Source organism: Loxodonta africana, chromosome 7 (assembly GCF_030014295.1).
Source record: "Loxodonta africana isolate mLoxAfr1 chromosome 7, mLoxAfr1.hap2, whole genome shotgun sequence".
Taxonomy (NCBI): Eukaryota; Metazoa; Chordata; class Mammalia; order Proboscidea; family Elephantidae; genus Loxodonta; species Loxodonta africana.
In genome coordinates, this window is record NC_087348.1 from 23,149,072 (window position 1) to 23,171,078 (window position 22,007).

At 36.4% G+C, this 22,007-nt stretch overlaps 1 protein-coding gene and 1 pseudogene across 1 annotated transcript; both read right to left on the reverse strand.

Moving 5' to 3' along the window:
• Nucleotides 1–2,617: 2,617 nt before the first annotated feature.
• Nucleotides 2,618–3,553, reverse strand: LOC100658938 (olfactory receptor 5W2-like). The gene has a single exon (XM_064289019.1). It carries the CDS (start codon nt 3,548–3,550, stop codon nt 2,618–2,620), a length of 933 nt encoding a protein of 310 aa, XP_064145089.1. The 5' UTR covers nt 3,551–3,553.
• A 16,358-nt stretch (nt 3,554–19,911) lies between these two features.
• LOC100658470 (olfactory receptor 5W2-like) lies at nt 19,912–20,847 on the reverse strand (annotated as a pseudogene).
• Nucleotides 20,848–22,007: the final 1,160 nt, after the last annotated feature.

Sequence of the window (22,007 nt, forward strand, 5' to 3'; positions counted from 1 at the left end):
ACTTGAAGCACTTGCTAATGAAGATCAAGGACCATAGCCTTCAGTACTGATTGCACCTCAACATAAAGAAAACAAAAATCCTCACAACTGGACCAATGAGCAACATCATGATAAATGGAGAAAAGATCGAAGTTGTCAAGGATTTCATTTTACTTGGTTCCACAATCAACACCCATGGAAGTAGCAGTCAAGAAATTAGGTGACACATTGCATTGGGTAAATCTGCTGCAAAGGACCTCTTAAATGTGCTGAAAAGCAAAGATCACTTTGAAGACTAAGGCGGGCCTGACCCAAGCCATGGTATTTTCAACTGCCTCATATACATGTGACAGCTGGACAATGAATAAGGAAGACCAAAGAAGAATTGTCGTCTTTGAATTGTGGTGTTGGTGAAGAATATTGAATATACCATGGACTGCCAAAAGAACGAACATAACTGTCTAGGAGGAAGTACAACCAGAGTGCTCCTTAGAAGCAAGGATGGTAAGACTACGTCTTACATACTTTGGACATGTTGCCAGAAGGGATCAGTCCATGAAGAAGGACATTATGCTTGGGTAAGTACAGGGTCAGCAGAAAGGAGAAAGCCCCTCAATGAGGTGAATTGACACAGGGGCTGCAAAATTGAGCTCAAGCATTAAGATTGTAAGGATGATGCAGGACCAGGCAGTGCTTCCTTTTGTTGTGTATAGGGTTGCTATGAGTCAGAATAGACGCAATGGCACCTAACTAGAACAACAACTTATGTAAACACATTTGCTTGCCATTCTTCTTTTCATAGGTAACAATTTTAAAATACTGTTGATTAATCTAATGGGCAGTTCTACTCTGTCCTATAGGGTCGCTATGAGTAGGAATTGACTCCACGGCACTGGGTTTTTTGGGTGGCTTAATAGAAAAAATATTGTGGAAGAGGAAACCCTACAAACTTTTTCAAAACAATCTCTTCCCGTATACTTTTTTCTACCATGTTACCTTTACCAAATGTAGCACAGTGTACCACATAAGAAATGCTACTTGGAAAAGTAGAGGAGCTCTTGGGATTTACTGAAATCTGAATGTTTTCTTAAAGTGATGTTTTACAATGGCAGCTTTATTGCCTATGACATCGAGTGGCTTTTAGCTTCTCTATTTGTAATGAGTAATTAGAGTGTCCTTGAGTCTTGTATAACCCTTTGCCATCCAGTTGATTCCAACTCATAGCGACCCTTTAGGACAGAGTAGAGCTGAACCTATAGAATTTCCAAGGAGCACTTGGTGGATTAGAACTGCTGACCTTTTGATTAGTATTCATAGCTCTTACTACTATGTCACCATGGTTTCCTGAGTCTTGTATAGTCCTTTAAATATAAGGCTATATCCATGTTTCTGAACCAGCCTCTTGCTTGTTCTTGGCTATCAAAAAACTAGAACAGAGCCCAATGAAGTAGGCACACATCAAGAAACTACCCAAATGCATGTTCTTTAATTCTCAAGTAATTAATGTGCATATCTTTACAGATCCATTACCTCTAATAACCACAACCATATTATGAACTTTATTACAAGGTGTAAAAAGAATATTCAAGGAATACACTATTCTCTCAGTTAATTCTGTTTTGACAGCCATGTAAACATAACTCAAAAACTGTTATCGAATATGTTGATTTTATCATGTATCTGTTTTCCCATTCTATGTCATGGACATAATGCAGGTGCTTGTTATAACAGGGATGAAACAGTCCTGATCACAGAATGCTCTTAATCTCAGTTTATATGCAATGATTTAACAAACCAAGTGACAGATAAAATGAGGCCCTGAGGAGAGGGTAGCTTATGAACCAAGACTAGGAGAATTTGTCCAGGCCTGAGATGGGGTGAAGAGGGGTAATGAAAGAAAGGTAGGGGTGAGTTAAGAATTATAGCACAGGATAGGCTTCACCAAGGCCCTTCTCTTTGATCTTCAATATCTAATAATTTAGGCCTTCATTTCCTCCAAAAAGACATAGTCATATCCACCTCAGGACCACTAATTGCTGACCCTCCTGCCTAGAATAAGTTCCTCTCCCCCACTTTGCAGCTCCTTTCATTATTTAGATCAGAAACTACATGTGCCCATTTCAAAGAAGTTTTTCTTCTTTTCACAGTAGATTGAGACATTTTACACTGGATTAAGAGCACCTTGCTTTTTCATTTCATGATGTTTTATAGTTTTTATGAAAAATTTGAGTTATTAGCTAATTCAAGTTCACCATTTACACTGGATTATAGAATCCATTGCTATAGAAACCACTGGATTGATCATAAAATACAAAACGTCAAGAAGTATAGTAGATGTTAAATAGGCTATCAATACTCCTGGAATAATTCAGTTAATGCATAAAAAACAAAAATAATTGAACAAATAAAATTTTTATACACTAGTAAAGAGACTGGGACATTTTCTAAAGTTAGTACTGTATTTAAAGTGAAGACACATAAGACAGTATAGCATATTTAGGAACCCACCCAGAAAAAGTACCTAATAATTGGTGTAGTAGAGAATTAGTATAAATACTCATTGTATTAAAGAATCTGAGACCACATTATCCTGTACCATAGGATTTGAAGAAAACTGTTTATGTGTGTGTATAACTATTTAAAACAGCTTTTTATTTTGCAGTTTTTCCAGAGCCTCTTTCACATCCTTGTTCCGTAGACTATAAATCAGAGGGTTTAACATGGGGATGACAAGGGTGTAAAACAACGAGGTCATCTTGTCTTGATCTAGAGAGTAGGCAGAACTTGGTCGGAAATATGTAAAGAGCACAGTTCCCTGGAAAATTGCAACAGCAGTTAAGTGGGAGGTGCAGGTGGAGAAAGCTTTGAACCTTCCCTCGGCAGAGCGGATCTTTAAGACTGAGAGGATGATGTCACAGTAAGAGACGAGAACCCAGGAAATGGTACTCAGTTCAATGAAGCCAAAAACAGTGAATATCACTAACTCATTGACCCGTGTAACTGAGCAAGATAGCAACAGAAGTGGAGGAACGTCACAGAAGAAATGATTAATTTCATTTGACCCACAGAAACATAAGCGGAAAGTTAACGTGGTGTGTATCAAAGCGTCCATCATACTCACCAGGTAAACCCCAACCATGAGCACGGAGCACACCCTGCTGGACATGCTGACTGTATAGAGCAAGGGGTTGCTAATGGCCTTGTACCTATCAAAGGCCATCACGGCCAGCAGGAGACACTCAGAATCTGTAAAGATACAAAATATGAAGAACTGCAGAGCACAGCCACAGAAGGAAATTGATTTGTCTTTGGTTAAAAGGTCCACCAGCATCCTGGGTCCAACTGCTGTGGAATAACAAAAGTCAGAGAAAGAGAGGTGGCTGAGGAAAAAGTACATTGGAGTTTGAAGCTGGGAGTCCATTCTAATTAAAATGATCATTCCAAGATTTGCCACAAGAATAATGAGATAAACAACCAGGAACAAGGTGAATATGGTCACTTTCATCTCAGGGTTATTAGTAATTCCCACCAGGTGGAATTCAGTCAAGGAGGAGCAATTTTCTCCATCCATTCTTCTTTGTTCTTTTTCTAAATGGCTATAAAAATGATCAAGACAATGATCAGGGTTTAATTCTGGTAGACATCCACATAATATTCTCTGTAAGGCAGAACACTTTCTTTTTCTGTAAATTGTCTTCTTTATCCTAGGAAACTAGTTCAGATAAATGTCACTGAAAAAGAGGCATTTTTATGTTATCGAAAAAATTCCAAATGTCTTGAATAGAAAGTTCAAAAATTTTAATTCCAAATCCATATGTCACTCTTGATACATGACAATTATATTTTATCTGAGACAGTAGGTTTGAATAAAACTAAAGCTCATTCCAGATTCAAAATGATATTTGAAAAGAAAACAGTAGAAGACTAGGCCAGAAGATACAGGCCTGAACATCGGATGTGTAAATATAAACACCTGGTTGCACCAAAAAAGTGATCACATTTTTTTGTGTTCATCTAGAAACATAATTGATTTTAAAGATTCAGCAAGAGTGAATGGTCCTGCATATAAGTTAATAAACGCAAGTTACAACGTTACTGTTTTGGTGTATGATTTCTTTACATTTTCCTGAATAGTGAAACATGACTACAACACGTTTATTTGACTTTTCTATCACATTTCATCTCCTCTTTGCTGACCATTTATAGTCCAGTTATATGACTGATCAGATCCCAAAGGAGGTTTATTGACAAACTAAAGAGAAGAGAAAAGAAATGGGAAATACAGAATTTTACGCACACATTTGCTTCTTTTTGGATTTTTAAATTGAATTTTCAATAAAAGTAGAAGTAGGAAGAGGAATAATGTATGTTCCAGAAATATTAAGAGTTCATTTCCTTGTGTGAGTGTGTGTGTGTGTGTGTGTGAATTTCTCTGTTGGTATATAAAAATTGAATGGTGGTCTGATTTTTCTTTCTCTACATAGGTATAATATTGTGTGGTCCATATGAACTAGAATATATACATATTGGTATTTTTAATGTGATTCCTCAATTATGGTTAGAATAGCACTAGGACAAATCTTAAATTCACATATATAATGATATCATTTAATAGTAATTAACATTAATGTTTTACTTATGAATTTTAGTTACAATATAAATTAATAAAATATCTCCTTTACTCATACAAATAAGGTCAGTCAAATTCACACAGCTTCAACCATAAGATATTAAGGTTTGGCTGTTAGACTGAAGTTATTTAGGTGAATAAGCAGGCATAAAATGAGTCATTTACAAATTCCTCAATATTTGATTCCTTATTTCCCCCCCCATTTTTTTTTCCTACAGTCTTTTAATTTGTCAATTCAGAATCCTACCTGACATGAGCATGTCTTTCTCTTCTGATTTTGGGAAGGTGAGCACTAGGGAGGTGACATTTTATTTTTACTTAGTGACTTTTGGGACTTAAATCTCTAAAGCCTCTCCCCTCATTTTTCTGGGTTGTCTAAACATGGGACTAATTAGATATCTTCTTCTGTATTTTTCCTCTGTGAATTCTACAAAAACCTTCGCAAAGACCAAAGTTTCCATACGAAGTGATCAATGTCCAGTTACAACAATTGAGTTTAATGCTATGCTTTATGGCAACGTTGAATCTACACCATCCTGCAGTCAAATCACACATCTAATGAAGCTCAGATTCTCTCTACTAAATGATTTTCATATCTTTTCCATTGTTCATCCTGTTTGTCTCCATTTCTGAAATAAACTTCTTCATTGCCCCATTTAGATATATGACATTGTTTATTTTCATTAATCACTGTCTGATTCCCTCCCCACAACCACATGTCACCAGACTCCCAATTCAATGATTATGTGATTGTATAACATTCATTACACATAGCCTACTCTGTCTTGAATTATTTATTCTTTTTTTTTTTTTTCCTGTTTGCTTCTCTGAAAATTCTCACAGCCTCTGAAATAAGAATTTCCAAAAGTAATGGGTCATTAAATGTTTGCTCTTAAATATTTTCTGGTTGTTTGGTTGATAAAGAACAAATAGTAGAAATAAACAGACTTTAGAGTTCTTTCTACTCGTATAGTTGATAGGCGTAAGGATGAAACTTTTTAAGAAAACATATGTGTTATGATGGTGATTTCAAGAAAATATAAACTTTGTTCTCTCTCTCTCTCTCTCTCACTACCTATCTATGTTGTTGTTCTTGTTGTTCTTGTTAGGTGCCCTTGAATGGCTTCCAATTCACAGTGAACCTATGTACAACAGAAAAAAAAACACTGTCCGGTCCTGAGCCATTCTCACAATCCTTGTTATGCTTGAGCCCATTCTTGCAGCAACCACTGTGTCAATCCGTCTCCTCGACAGTCTTCTCCTTTTTTGATGACACTGTACTTTACCAAGCATGGTGTCCTTCTCCAGAGACTGGTTACTCCTGACAGCATGTTCAAATTATGTGAGACTTAGTCACGCCATCTTTGCTCCTAAGGAGCATCCTGGTTGTACTTCTTCCAAGACACATTTGTTCATTCTTTTGGCAGTCCATGGTATATGCAACATTTTTTGCAAACAGTATTATTCTAAGGCTTCAATTCTTCTTCATTCTTCCTTATTTATCATTCAACTTTTGCATGTATATGAGGCAATTGAAAACACCATGGCTTGGGTCAGGCCCAGCTTAGTTTTCAAGGTGACCTTTTTCAACACTTTAAAGACAGCCTTTCAGCAGATTTGCCCAGTGTAACATGTCTTTTGGTTTCTTGACTGCTGCTTGCATGGGTGCTGATTATGGATACAAGATAAAGGAAATGCTTGACAACTTCATTCTTTTCTCTGTTTATCATGATGTTGCTTATTGGTACAGTTGTGAGGATGTTTGTTTTCTTCATATTGAGGTGTAATTCATATTGAAGGTTGTGGTCTTTGATCCTCATCAGTAAGTGCTTCAAGTCCTCTTCACTTCTGCAAGCAAGGTTGTGTCATCTGCATAATGCTGGCTATTAATGAGCCTTTCTCCAATCCTGATGCCCCATTCTTCTTCATATAGTCCATCTTCTCACTTGGTTTTCTCGACACATGGATTGAATAAACCAAAACCAAAAGTGTTGCTGTCAAGTCAATTCTGACTTCTAGAGACCCTGTAGGACAGAGTACAGCTGCTCCAAGGTGTTTCCCCAGAGCAGGTGGTTGATTCAAACTACTGGCTTTTTGGTTAGCACCAAAGACTTAACCAGTGCACCACCAGGGTTCCAAAGCTTGAGTAAGCACGTTGAAAGGACACCAACCTGATGTTCACCTTTCCTGACTTTAATCTTATTCAAATGACTGCTTCTTGATCTATGTACAGGTTCCTCATGAGCACAATTATTTCTGGAATTCCCATTCTTTCCAATGTTATTCATAATTGGTTATGATTCACACAGTCGAATATCTTTGTATAATCAATAAAATACAGGTAAACATCTTTCTGGTATTCTCTGCTTTCGACCAGGATACATCTGGCATCATCCATGATATCCCTCATTCCATGTCTTTTTCTGAATCCACATTTAATTTCTGGCAGTTCTCTGTCAATGTACTGCTACAACTGATTTTGCATCATCTTCAGCAGAATTTTACTTGCCTGTGATAGTAATGATAATGTTTGATAATTTTTGTATTTGGATGGATCACCTTTCTTTGGAATAGGTATAAATATGAATCTCTTCCTGTCGCTTAGCCAGGTAGCTGTCTTCCAAATTCTTGGCTTAGAGGAGTGAGTACTTCCAGTGCAGCATCCATTTGTTGAAACATCTCAATTGTTATTTTGTCAATTCCTGGAGCCTTGTTTTTTGCCAATGCCTTCAGTGTAGCTTGGAATTCTTCCTTCAGTACCATCAGATCAGTTCCTGATCATAGGCTGCCTCCTGAAATAGTTGACATCAACCAATTATTTTTGGTATAGTGACTCTGTGTATTCTTCCATCTTCTTTTGTTGCTTGCTGTGTCACTTAATATTTTCCCCATAGAATCATTTAATATTGCAATTCGAGGCTTGAATTTTTTCTTCAGATGTTTCAGTTTCAGAAATGCCGAACATGCTCTTCACTTTTGGTTTTCTATCTCCAGGTTTTTGCACATGTCAGTATACTACTTTACTTTTTCTTCTCAAGCCACCTTTGGAAATCTTCTGTTCGCTCTATTACTTCCTTATTTATTCCTTTTGCTTTAGCTACTTGATGTACAAGAGCAAGTTTCAGAGTATTTTCTAGCCTCCATTTTTATCTTTTCTTTCTTTCCTGTCTTTTTAATGACCTCTTGCTTCTTTCATGTATGATGTCTTTGAAGTCATCCCACAACCGGTCTGGTTTGATCATTAGTGTTCAACATATCAAATCTATTCTTCAGATGCTCTCTACATTCAGGTAGGATATACTCAAGGTCACTGTTTAGATCTTGTGGACTTGATCTAATTTTCCTCAGTTTCAACTTGGACATGCATATGAACATTTGAACTTGCATGTGAGGGATATGTATATATATATATATTTGTAATAATGAAATTATACATAAGAAAAAATGTACAAAGTCTTCAATTTCTACATGTACAGTTCAGTGAAGTTAATTACATTCTTCATGTTTTGTAACTATTCTCACTATCCTTTTTCAAATGATTCCATCAAAACTAAGATTAAACTCAATGTCTCCTTAGCAAAAATTCCTTCTTCCTCCTTCCCTCTCACCCCTAATAACCACTAATAATCTTTTTTCTGTATGTTTGGTTTTGTCATACAAATGAGATCATACAATATTTGTTCATTTGAGATTGACTTATTTTGCTCAACATGATGCTTTCAAGGTTCATTTGTGTTGTGGCATGCATAGCATAATTCAGAATTTCATTTCTCTTTATAGATGAATAGTCTTCTATTGGGTGTATATACCACATTTTGTTTACCCATTAATTTGTTGATGAACATTTCAGTTGTTTCCTCCTTTCAATTATTATAAAAAGTGCTGTAATGAACATGGCAAGGGGAGTGCTGTATATTTTTAAAAATTACCTTTTGGCAATACATAGTGGTGATGGTTGTATAACATATTTATTGCAATTGGTATCATTAAATTGTACATGAAAACATGATTCATTGGCATATGTTTATATATATACCAAAATTAAATTTTTTGAATCACACATAAAAATAATTTTGTGCATTATTATTCATGATAGCACATTGAAAATTTGGAGGTACTAAAAACATGATTTTGTTCTCTCTCAGTCTTCCCCCTACATCCATAGTTATCAATGTACTACACCAAACTCCTTGAATGTTAGTCTACCATCTTGGTCACCTTTGCCACCTTGAGAGGACTTCCTCGTCAGAGCACAGAGCTAAATCATATCTTCATCTTGTTCTAAATCATAAAAATATCTATTCTTTCTTCCTTCTATGAATGTTTATTTCAAGTACCTTTTCATTCACCATTGGACTTTCAGGGGCACAAATATGATTTTAAGTATAGTCCATTGTAGCATTCTTATTAATGATAGGTATTTTTCATATATTAACTTATCACAATACATTATTTATTTCTTGCATTAGCTTGTGCATCCTAAAGTGCCTCTAACAACTTCATTATATAAATGTGGAAAGTGAGATCCAGAGATAGTAAATAGACTTCTGGAGAATCAAGTATGTTAGGTTTATTTTACTCCAAAGCATTTGTTCACAGCTGATGCCTGACTACAGTGTAATAAAACAAATTTCTCTTTAAAGAATAACATTCTTGGATGCGGGGCCAAGATGACAGAGTAGTCAGATGCTTTCGGTGATACCTCTTACAACGAAAGACCTGAAAAAACAGGTGAAATAATTATATATATAATAAACCAGGAGCCTTGAACATCAAAGGAAAAGTTAGGAAATCTGACTGCGTGGCGGGGGAGAGAGAGATGGTTCAGAAGTGGTAAGGAATTGCCAGACATGGCTCAGTGGGAACAGGCGCCCTTCAGGCACTATCTCCTGGAGCAACCGTGGCTGGGCAGGTGGTAGCATTTGGGATTTCGTTTCCTCGAGAGAGACAGTGAGCTGCACAATCTACTCACACCTCCGGAACCAGTGAAGAGTGGCACTCTCAACAAAAGCTTAGTGCTTGTGTTTATTTTACTGTGCCCCCAGCCTCCAAGCTGGCTTCTGTGGCTGTCAATTTCCCTGGGCCTGAGATAGGTCCTGCTGTATGCCCTGAGCTGTTATCCAGTCTTGGAGAAGGAATAAATTAATAATTGGGCAAAAAGTTAACCTGCCAGCTCCACTAAGCTGGGGATCTCAGGACAGAAGCAGCTCCTGCCCAGGCACAAATGGTCCACGGGCACTGAATAACTTTCACCCCTGCACGGCCCTGTGCAGGTCCATATAAGGAGATTAGGCCCTTGTTGGCAGACTGCAATGGTGTAAGTGCTTGAGATCTGACTTCAACTGTTTCATCTGTGTGGTGGAAAGGAGGGTTTTTGATGTTTGACATCACTTTGCCTATTAAACAGGCTCCTCACCTATCCATATCAGGGGCCTGAGGACTGGTGGCTCCACCCTTTTCACCTAGCCACCCACAACAGGGGTCTGAGGATAAGTAGTGCCTCCCAGTCCTTATTACCAAAAGCTTTGGGTGTCCATGGTCCAGTTGCAGAACGCCCCCAAATATGCTTTCTAGGGAGAAGGGACATTCTTTCCTCACGGACATGCAGGGCACAGTAGCCATCTTCCTGCCTTGTTCAGAGCATGATCCCCTGCTGCAACCACATACCTGTACCTACAACAATCACTCCTGCCCCTTTAATACTGTAGGACAGAGCCTGTACCACACACTTGATGACCAACTACCTGAACACCTGAGCTGAATCCATGCAAGAAAAGTGAACGGACTTCTAGGCTCATATGCCTGGTAACAGCTCTAGCCATCTGGTGATGAGATGCTAGAGATTCAAAGGGGGAAAATAATCAAGCCAGTTCACTCAAGCAGCCTATTTGGGCATATCAAAACAAAATAAGGCAAGAAGCTAGGATACAGTAAGCAAACATAAAATAAATTAATACAATAACTTATAGATGGCTAGGAGATAACAGTCAATATCAAATTTCATAAAGAAGCAGACCATGATTGCTTCAACAAGCTCCGAAAACAAAGAATCAAGGAATCTTCTGGATGAAGATATCTTCCTGGAAATACCGGGTGTAGAATACAAAAGATTAATATATAGAACTCTTCAGGAAATCAGGAAGGAGATCAGGCAAAACACAAAACGAGCCAAGGAACACACACATAAACCAGCTGAAGAAATTAAAATGGTTATTCAAGAACATAATAAAAAATTTAATAGGTTGCAAGAATCCACAGACAGCAATCTGAAATTCAGAAAATTAACAGTAAATTTATAGAATTAGAATTAAAATTATAAAAGTCAGAGAAGCAGAATTGAGGAAATGGAATACACAATAGTGAGACTGAATATAAAAACTTGGCACCAATATATTCAAAGAAAAATCAGATAAAAGATATTAAAAACAAATGAAGAAACCCCAAGAACTGTGTGGGACTCTATCAAGAGAAATAACCTACGAGTGATTGGAGTACCAGAACAGGGAAGAATAACAGAAAATACAGAGAGAATTGTTGGAGATTTGTTGGCAGAAAACTTCCCTGATATCATGAAAATGAGAAGATATCTATCCAAGATGATCACTGAACCCCACATAAGGTAGATCTCACAGGAAAATCACCAAGACATGTTGTAATCAAAATTGCCAAAACCAAAGATAAAGACAGAATTTTAAGAGCAGCTATGGAGAAGCAAAAAGGCACCTATGAAGGTGAGTCAATAGAAATAATCTCAGACTACTTGGCAGAAACCATGCAGGCAAGAAGGCAATGGAATAACTTATATAAAGCATTGAAGGAAAAAAACACCAGCCAGGAATCATACATCCAGCAAAACTGTCTCTGAAATATGAAGATGTAATTAAGACACTTCCAGACAAAAGGAACTTTAAGGAATTTGTGAAAACCAAACCAAAACTACAAGAAATACTAAAGGGAAATCTCTGGTAGAAAATCAATAATATCAGCTATCAATGCGAGACTAGAACACAGGAAAGAGCAACCAGATATCAACCCAGATAGAGAAATCACAAAACTAAGTCAAAATAAAAAAGTGCTCAAAATGGGGAAACAGCGATGTCATTATGTAAAAGATGACAACAATAAAACAATAAAGAGGGACTAAAAAATGTAGTCATAGATCTTTCATATGGTGAGGAAATCCAGGCAATATAAAGAAATAGAAGTTAGGTTTAAACTTAGAAAAATAGGGGTCAATATTAAGGTAACCACAAAAGAGACTAACAATGCTACACATTAAAATAAAATAAAATACATGAAAACTCAGCAAAAACAAAATCAACAACAATAAAAAGGAGGAAAAGACAACATAAACTACTCAGCACAAAAAAATTAGTGGAAAAAAGAAACTGTCAACAACACACACAAAAAGACATCAAAATGACAGCACTAAACTCATATCTTTCCATAATTACACTAAATGTAAATGGACTAAACACACCAATAAAGAGACAGAGAGTGGCAGAATGGATTAAAAAAAAAAATCCTTATATATGCTGCTACAAGAGACACACCTTAGGCTTAAAGGCATAAAATTCAAAGAATGGAAAAATGTGTATATATCAAGCAAACAACAATCAAAAAAGAGCAGGAGTTGCAACACTAATTTCTGACAAAATAGACTTTAAATTTAAATCTACCACAAAGGATAAGGAAGGACACTGTATAATGATTAAAGGGCCAATATACCAAAAGGATATAACCATACTAAATATTGACGTCCCCAATGACATGGCTCCAAAATACATAAAAGAAACTCTAGTATCACTGAAAAGTGAGATACAGATCCACGATTATAATAGAAGACTTCAACACACCACTTTTGGTGAAAGACGGAACATCCAGCAAGAAGTTCAATGAAAGACACGGAAGATTTAAATGCCACAATTAACTAACTTGACCCCATAAACGTATACAGAACACTTCACCCAACAGCAGCCAAGTATACTTTCTTTTCCAACACACATGGAACATTCTCTGGAATAGACCACATATCAGGTCATAAAGCAAGCCTTAACAGAATCCAAAACATCAAAATATTACAAAGCATCTTCTCTGACCATAAAGCCATAAAGCTAGAAGTCAATAACAGAAAAAGCAGGGAAAAGAAATCAAACACTTGGAAACTGAACAACACCCTGCTCAATGTGTTAAAGAAAAATTAAAGATGGAATAAAGAAATTCATAGAATTCAATGAGAATGAAAGCACTTCCAATCAGAACCTTTGGGACGCAGCTAAAACAGTGCTCAGAAGTTAATTTATAGCAATAAATGCACACATCCAAAAAGAAGAAAGAGCCAAAATCAAAGAATTATTCCTACAACTTGAAAAAATAGAATGAAACAAAAGAAAACCTTAGGCACCAGAGGAAAGCAAATAATAAAAATTAGAGCAGAACTAAATGGAATAGAAAACAGGAAAACAATTGAAAGAGTTAACAAGACCAAAAGGTAGTTCTCTGAAAAAATTAACAAAATTGATAAACCATTGGCCAAACTCACAAAGCAGAAGAGGAAGAAAAGAACCCGAATAAGAAATGAGATGAGGGATCTCACAACAGACCCAACTGAAACTGAAAGAATCATTATCAGATTACTGTGAAAAACTGTACTTTAATAAATTTGAAAACCGAGAAGAAATGGATGAATTTCTTACCTAAACTACTTAACTAAACTAACACTAACAGAGGTAGAACAGCTAAAGAAACCTACAACAAAAGAAGAGATTGAAAAGGAAATTAAAAAAACTCCCAACAACAACAAAGCCCTGACCCTGATGGCTTCGTTGAAGAGTTCTGCCAAAGTTTCAGTGAAGAGTTAACACCGCCACTACTAAAGGTATTTCAGAGCAGAGCAAAGGACGAAATACTCCCAAACTCATTTTATGAAGCCAAAATATCCCTGATATCAAAACCAGGTAAGGAAACTACAAAAAAAGAAAATTACAGACCTATATCCCTCATGAACTTACATGCAAAAATCCTCAACAAAATTCTGGTTAATAGAATTCAACAACGTATCAAAAATATCATTCACCACAACAAAGTTAGATGCAGGGATGGTTCAACATTAGAAAAACAAACAATGTAATCCATCATATAAATAAAACCAAAGACAAGAACAACATGATCTGATCAATTGATTCAGAAAAGCCATTTGACAAAGTCCAACACCCACTCATGATAAATACTCTCAGCAAAATAGGCAACAGCCAGCACCATCCTGAATGGAGAGAGTCTGAAAGCACTCCCCTTGAGAATGGGAACCAGACAAGGATGCCCATTATCACCACTCTTATTCAACATTGGCTGGAGGTCCTAGCCAGAGCAATTAGGCTAGATAAAGAAATAAAGGGCATCCAGACTCCTAAACACAAAACGAAAGCCCAAAGAAGTAAAAGCATCTCTATTTGAAGATGAAATGATCTTATACACAGAAAACCCTAAAGAATCATCAAGAAACCTACTGCGATTTTGTAGTCAGACCCTGTAATAGAAAAGCTTTTTTAAGTAAACAGTTCAAGTGTCAAACTTATTTCCTATTATTCTTATCTTCCTATCTACTTCGATGTCCCTATCTACTTCGATGCCCAAGATTAAGATTAGACATGATTAAAAAAAAAAAAAAAAAAAACCTTAAATGATTTCTAGTCAAACATGATTCATTATTTCTGGCTCACTACTCCTTATATAAGCATTATCTTTTAATTTCATAATGTAGGCTACAAATATGCATATACCTACACACTACACAGGCACTCACACACAGACACACAAACACACACACACACACTCTCTCCCTTTAACCACATGCACAAAATAAAGAATTGTTTTAAGAGAGAAAAACTAACCAAAATCTCACTACATAGGAATAACCATGTTTTGCTGTATCATTTACCAGATGAAAAAAAAATTAAAGTAAAATGAGTTCAGAAAAATCATACTTTATATCTAAATAAGTATTATGAATACTATTGTATTCTTTTATTCATGTACATTGATTTATTTAATCTATGATATTGAAAATTTGGTATATAAACAATTCTTCATTAAAAAAAAAAGATTTGACTGGAATTTAAAACTGTATCTAAACAGCTTCCCTGGTGTCAGCAGTGTCCTTAACGTAATACTATGTAAGCAACTCTCTACCTATAAACTTCTTACTTCAGAAAATAGTTGCCTGGTGCTGAAGTATGGGTATTATGATGGAAATTCAGTGCATGATACTGGCCCCAAAGAGAACCAGAGACACTCAGGCTCCACGGTGCTGCAAACAAGGCTAACAGAGAGAGACTGAGTTTATAGGAACATCACTGTTCTTATCAAGGCAGCATGTTTTTAATAACATAAAAGATAATTATTTAGTGAAATAATCTATGAAAGCTGTGTGATTAATTTTACAAATATCTTGTGAAACCTTACTGTGTACAATAAATTGCTGGAGATTTAAAAAATAACAGATGCTCTGCTGCTTACTATCTCATAGTGAGTAGGCTGTTTATGAAATACTTTCTGAGGTACAGTATGAAAATAGAAAATTCTCAAGTAATAAATTGTACAACAAATTTAAATTTCAGAAATGCAAACATCCCTGCAGCCAGAACACAGACCAAAAACCAGAGCATTATCAGTTTTTTGGAGACTGTCCACAGGCCCTACAAAAAATTGTTATGCAATGCAATAGATTAGTTTCATATGTTTTTGAACTATTTACGAGTGAAATCATAGTTTTACACTGTTATTTCTGGTTTCTTCCACTTAGCAATGTTTGTGAGATTTCTCCATGTCGTTGCAGTTGGCAGTAGATCATTCATTCTCATTTCCGAGTAGTATTTTAATGTACACACATACCATACGTTATTTATCTAATCCTATGCAGGAGTAGGCAAGCTATGACTCATAAAGTTTAATTGAAACACAATCCCGTGATGCCCTTATATATTATTACATATGGCTGTTTTGTCAAATAAGGAAGGGCAGTTATGAGAGGCTGTGTCAGAAACCATATGGTCCCCAAAGTCTAAAATATTCTATCTGACTCAAATAAAATGTTAATCAACTCCTGATTTAATGTTTTGATAGAAAATTGAGCTGTTGGTTTTATATTAGTGCTAATAACATGGCTGTTACTGTTACTGTATGTGTTTTATGGGGGATACTCACTTATTTCACTTGGGTATAAAACTAGGAATGTGATTTTTTTTTTCAGTCAAGGGGCATGTATATGTCCAGTTATAGTAGGTACTGCCTCTCAGTTTTCCAAAGCAGGATGCCAATTCCCACTCCCACTATCAATGTGTGAGAGCTATGGTTGTTCCACACCCTCACCAATACTGGATGTTGTCCGTCATTTTTGTTTTAGCCATTCTGTAGTTGAGTTATGGTACTGCATTAAGGTTTACTTTTCATTTATCTGAGCACAAATAAATTTATGTAACTCATTTTTTTTTTTGTTTTTTAATGAAGTGCATATTAAAATGTGAATGACATATAGGAAGTTTATCAAAGGAGCAATTTTTTTAAAGCATTTGGTCTTCTGTGCCTAACATTATTTGGTGATATCATTGTGACTGCCATTTCAGATCAACCAGCCAAGAGGTGCAATGTAGTCCTTCTGTATGAAGATTAAGTCATTAATTTTGGCTTTTGTTTTTAATCTCTTTAATAGTGGGGATGGGTTTATAACAGTAGAATCTTATATAGGTTCCTGGATGGCACCAACTGTTTGTACTCAACTGCTAGCCTAAAGGTTGGGGGCTTGAACCCACCCCACAGCACCAAGGAAGAAAGTCCTGATAATCTGCTTCTGTGAAGATCACAGTCAAGAAAACTTTATAGAGCAGTTCTACTCTGTAACACTTGGTTGGAAATGACTTGGCACTGTTTTCGCTCTTTTTTTTTTTGGTTTAGAATCATAGATGCAAAGAGACAGAATTTGCCAGCTGGAAAGGACTACAGAGATAATCTAATCTGACCCTGTCTTTTATACGGGGAAAAATGAGGTGCGGTGAGAAACAGTGACTTATTAAATAGCACAATGATTTAGAATGGCATTGCATCCCTGGCTCCTAGCAATGTTTCTGGGGAGGATTTACTAGGAGTGTTAAAAACTGCTGCCTCTCTCTGTCTTTGAAAGAGCACCTCCCACTTACTGAGTTATTGAGCATTATTACTCCTCTGTTCTTACAGATGTCTTTAAACAGCCCTTATCGGGAGTATGGAAACCATGGTGGCGTAGTGGTTAAGTGCTGCGGCTGCTAACCTAAATGGTCAGCAGCTCAAATCCACCAGGCACTCTTTGGAAACTCTATGGGGCAGCTCCACTTTGTCCTATAGGGTTGCTGTGAATCGAATTGACTCGACTACACTGGGTTTGTTTTTTTTGGTTTGATCAGCAGTATGTATCAATTTGTTTGCTGTGTTACAAACCAAAAAAAGCCAAACCCACTGCGGTCGAGTCGATTCCAACCCATAGCGACTCTATAGGACAGAGTAGAACTGGCCCATAGAGTTTCCAAGGAGTGCCTGGCGGATTCGGACTATACATATACACAAATCTATCGTCACTCTGCCCCTTTTATGTTTAGGGTTCCGGTGCTGTGTTGAAATTTACTTTTTATTTAGCTGAGCACAAATAAAGTTGGATAACTACTTTTTTTTTTTTTTTAAGTGTATATCAAAATAAGAACGACAATTTCCTGAAGAAAGAAGTCAAGATATAGGAATTCCACTATAATATTAATCCTTATAGGCCAGGCTTTGGTAGTCTCATATCTGGGCAATAATATTTGCCATCGGTCATTATCGGATGAGTGAGTAGGTTGTGTTGTAAAGAGAGAGAGAATGGAAGTTAGCAGTAAAGACTGTGGACAAGCTAGCATAGATTAAAGACTTTGATACTATGTTTTCTCCATTTCTGTAGAAGCCCAAGAAGAAATGTAGAAGGAGTAGTTCAGGCCTTCTGACCAAGTCTCTATGTGAAACATAAGATCCCTAAAAAAAAAAAAAATTACTGGAAAGGAGCTATTCAACCTATCCTTACACAAATTCAGGAAGATGATACCTGCAATTAATCAAATTGTTTGATCCATTTCAGACATCCTTTTATTCAGCGTAAAATGAATCATTTATTTGGCTAAAAATTTCCTTTTTTTCAGTTCAAATCCACTAGATGTGATTAAAGAGGCCCATATGCAAATTAAATCAGTCTTTTGATGCTGTAATATGTAACTGTGGTATGGAAGGAAGATGAGTTAATTAGATGCCACGAATGTATCTTCTGATTAGAGAAAATCTACTGAACCTGGTACCTGCCAAACATTGTTTGGACATTAAAAATTGTACACGCTTTTATGCCATTCTGCTTTTCATAAGAAACAATTTGAAAAGAGTGTGGGTTGATTGAGAAAATACTGTGGAAGAGGAAACCCTAAAAACATTTTCAAAACAATCCCTCCTTATCTACTCCTTCTACCATCTTACCCTTCCCAAACATATCACAGTGTACCACATAAGAAATGCCCCTTGGAAAAGCAGAGGAGCTCTTGGGATGTACTGAAATGTTGAAATGTTTTTATAAAATGACTTTGCAATGGCAGCTATTTTGCCTATGACATTCAGTGGCTTTTAGCTTCTACATGTGTAATGAGGAAACCCTAGTAGGGTAGTGGTTAAGTGCTACAGCTGCTAACCAAGAGGTCAGCAGTTCGAAACCACCAGGTGCTCCTTGGAAACTCTATGGGGCAGTTCTACTCTGTCCTATAGGCTCGCTATGAGTCAGAAATGACTCGACGGCAGTGGGTTTGGGTTTTTTTTTTTTCTGTGAAGTGAGTAATTAACAGTATCCTTGAGTTGTGTATAACCCGTTGCATTTGAGTTGATTCCAACTCATAGTGACCCCATAGGACAGAGTAGAACTGACCCACAGAATTTCCAATGAGTGCTTGGTGGATTAGAACTGCTGACTAGCAGCCATAGCTCTTAATCTCAAGCCACCAGGGTTTCCTGAGTCTTGTATAGTCCTTTAAATATAAGGCTGTAACCATGTTTCTAAACCAGCCTCTAGCTTTATTTTAGCTATTAAAAAACTAGAACAGAGCCTGATGAAGTAGGTACACATCAAGAAAGTGCTCAAATTCATGCTCTTTAATTCTTAAGTAATTAATATACGTATCTTTATAGATCCATTATTAAGTTTCTTACAAGGTGTAAAAAATATATTCAAGGTATATACTATTATCTCAATTAATTGTGTTTTGACTGCCATGTGAACATCACTCAAAAATGTTAATGTATATTGATTTTATCATGTATCTGTTTTCCCATCCTATGTCATGGACGCAATATAGGTGCTTGTTATAACAGGGATGAAACACTCTTCATCACAGAGTGCTCTTAATCTCAGCTTATACGCAATGATTTAACAAAGAAAGTCACGGATAAAATGATGCCTTGAAGAGAGGGTGGTTTACGAACCAAGGCTAGGGGAATTTGCTCAGGCCTGAGATGGGGTGGGGAGGAGGGATGAAAGGAAGGAAGAGGCAAGCTAAGAAATATAGCGCAAGGGTGGGCTTCACCAAGGTCCTTCTTTTTGATCTTTTATATCTAATAATTTGGGTCTTTATTTCCTCTAAAAAGACATAGTCATAGCTACCTCATGACCACTAATGGCCGATTCTCCTGTCTACAATACTTTCCCCTCCCCCCACTTTGCATCTCCTTTCATCATTTAGATCAGAACCTACATGTGCCCATTTCAACCAAGTTTTGCTCCTCTTCTTAGCAGATTAAGACATTTGACTTTGGATTAAGAGCACCTTATTTTTTGTTTCACGAAGTTTTATAGTTCATTATGAATAATTTGAAATATGAGTTAATTAAAGTTCACCATTTACAGTGGATTATAGAATTCATTAGTATAGTAACCACTGGATTGATCATAAAATACAGAAAGTCAAGAGTATAGTAGATGTTAAATAAACAATCAGTAACTCCTAAAATAATTCAGTTAATGCATAAGAAATAAATTAGAACAAATAAAATTTTTATACACTAATAAAGAGACTGGAAACATTTGTAAAATTAGTGAGTGCTATATTTAAACTGAAGACACTTAACAAAGTACAGCATATTTAGGAAAGTACCTAATAAAGGGTACAGAAGAGGATTTGTACAAATACTGATTGTATTAAAGAATTAGAGACCACATTATACTCTACTAATAAGATTTGAAGAAAACTCGAACTTCTTACATGTGTAACTATTTAAAACAACATTTTGGTTTTTAGTTTTTCCAGAGCTTTTATCACATCTTTATTTCTTAGGCTGTATTTATACCAGGGGGTTTAACATGGGAATAACAAGGGTGTAAAACAATGAGGTCATTTTGTCTTGATCTAGAGAGTAGGCAGAACTTGGCCGGAAATACATAAAGAGCACAGTTCCCTGGAACATTGCAACAGCAGTTAAGTGAGAAGTGCAGGCGGAGAAAGCTTTCAACTTCCCCTCAGCAGAGTGGATCTTTAAGATTGAGAGGATGATGTAACAGTGAGAGACTAAAACCCCTGAAAGGGTACTCAGTTCAATGAAGCCAAAAACAGTGAATATCACTAACTCATTGACCTGCGTATCTGAACAAGACAGCAACAGTAGCAGAGGAACATCACAGAAGAAATGGTTAACTTCGCTTGAGCCACAGAAACATAAGCGGAAAGTTAACGTGGTGTGTATCAAAGCGTCCACCATGCCCACCAGGTAAACCCCAGCCGTGAGCACGGAGCACACCCTGCTGGACATGTTGACTGTATAGAGCAAGGGGTTGCTAATGGCCTTGTACCTGTCAAAGGCCATCACTGCCAGCAGGAGACACTCAGAATCTGTAAAGATACAAAATATGAAGAACTGCAGAGCACAGCCATAAAAAAAATTGATTTGTCTTTGGCCAAGAGGTCCACCAGCATCTTGGGCCCAACTGCTGTGGAATAGCAGAGGTCACAAAAGGAGAGGTGGCTGAGGAAAAAGTACATCGGTGTTTGAAGCTGGGAGTCCATTCTAATTAAAATGATCATTCCAAGATTTGCCACAAGAATAATGAGATAAACAACCAGAAACAAGGTGAACATGGTCACTTTCATCTCAGGGTTATTAGTAATTCCCACGAGGCGGAATTCAGTCAAGGAGGAGTAATTCTCTCCATCCATTCTTCTTTGTTCTTATTGTAAATGGCTATAAAAGTGACCAAGAAAATGATAGATCAGAGTTTAACTCTGGTAGACATCCACAAAATATCCTCTGTAACAAAGGGTACAGAAGAGGATTTGTGTAAATACTCATTGTATTAAAGAATTAGGGAACGCTTTCTTTCTGTAAATTGTCTTCTTTATCCTAGGAAACTAGTTCAGATAAACAACCCTGAAAAAGAGTCATTGTCATGTTATTGATAAAAATACAAAAAGTCTTGAATAGAAAGTTTAGAAACTTTGATTCCAAATCCATATGTCACTCTTGATATATGACAATTATATCTGATCTGAGGCAGCAGGTTTGAATAAACCGAAAGCTCATTCCAGAATCCAGATGATATCAGAAACACACGACAGTCAGAGAGGCACAGCCAGAAGGTGCGGGCCTAAACATTTGACATGGAAAAATAAATACTTGATTGCACAAAAAAAGTGATCACTTTTTTTGTATTCATCCAGAAACATAATTGATTTTAAGATTTAGCAACTATGAATTGTCCTGCATATAATAAATGAAAGTTACAATGTTACTGCTTTGGTGTATGATGTCTTTAGTTTTACCCGAATAGCTAAACATGAACAACACATGCTTTATTTGACTTTTCTATCACACTCCATCTCCTCTTTGCCAACCATTTATAGTCCAGTTATGTGACTGACCGGATCCCAAAGGATATGAGTGTTGATAAGATAGATAAATGAAAAAAGCATAGGAAATACAGAATTCAAAACACACATTTGCATCTCTTTGGATTTTTAAATCCGATTTTCAATAAAGATTGAAAATAGGAAGAGGAATAATAAATGTCTCATAAATATTAAGGGTTCGTTTCCTTGTGTGAGTGTATGTGTGTCTGTGTTTGTGTCTGTGAATGTGTGTGAATCTCTCTGTTGATATATAAAAATCAAATGTTGGTTTGATTTTTATATCTTTCTGTACTTAGGTATTACAGTGTGTGGTCCCCATAAACTAGAATTTATACATATTGGTATTTTTAATGTGATTACTCCATTATAGTTAGAATAGCTCTAGAACAAATCTTAAATTCACATATATATTGATATCACTTGAACAGTAGTAAGAATTAATGTTTTATATATGTATTTTAGTTACAATA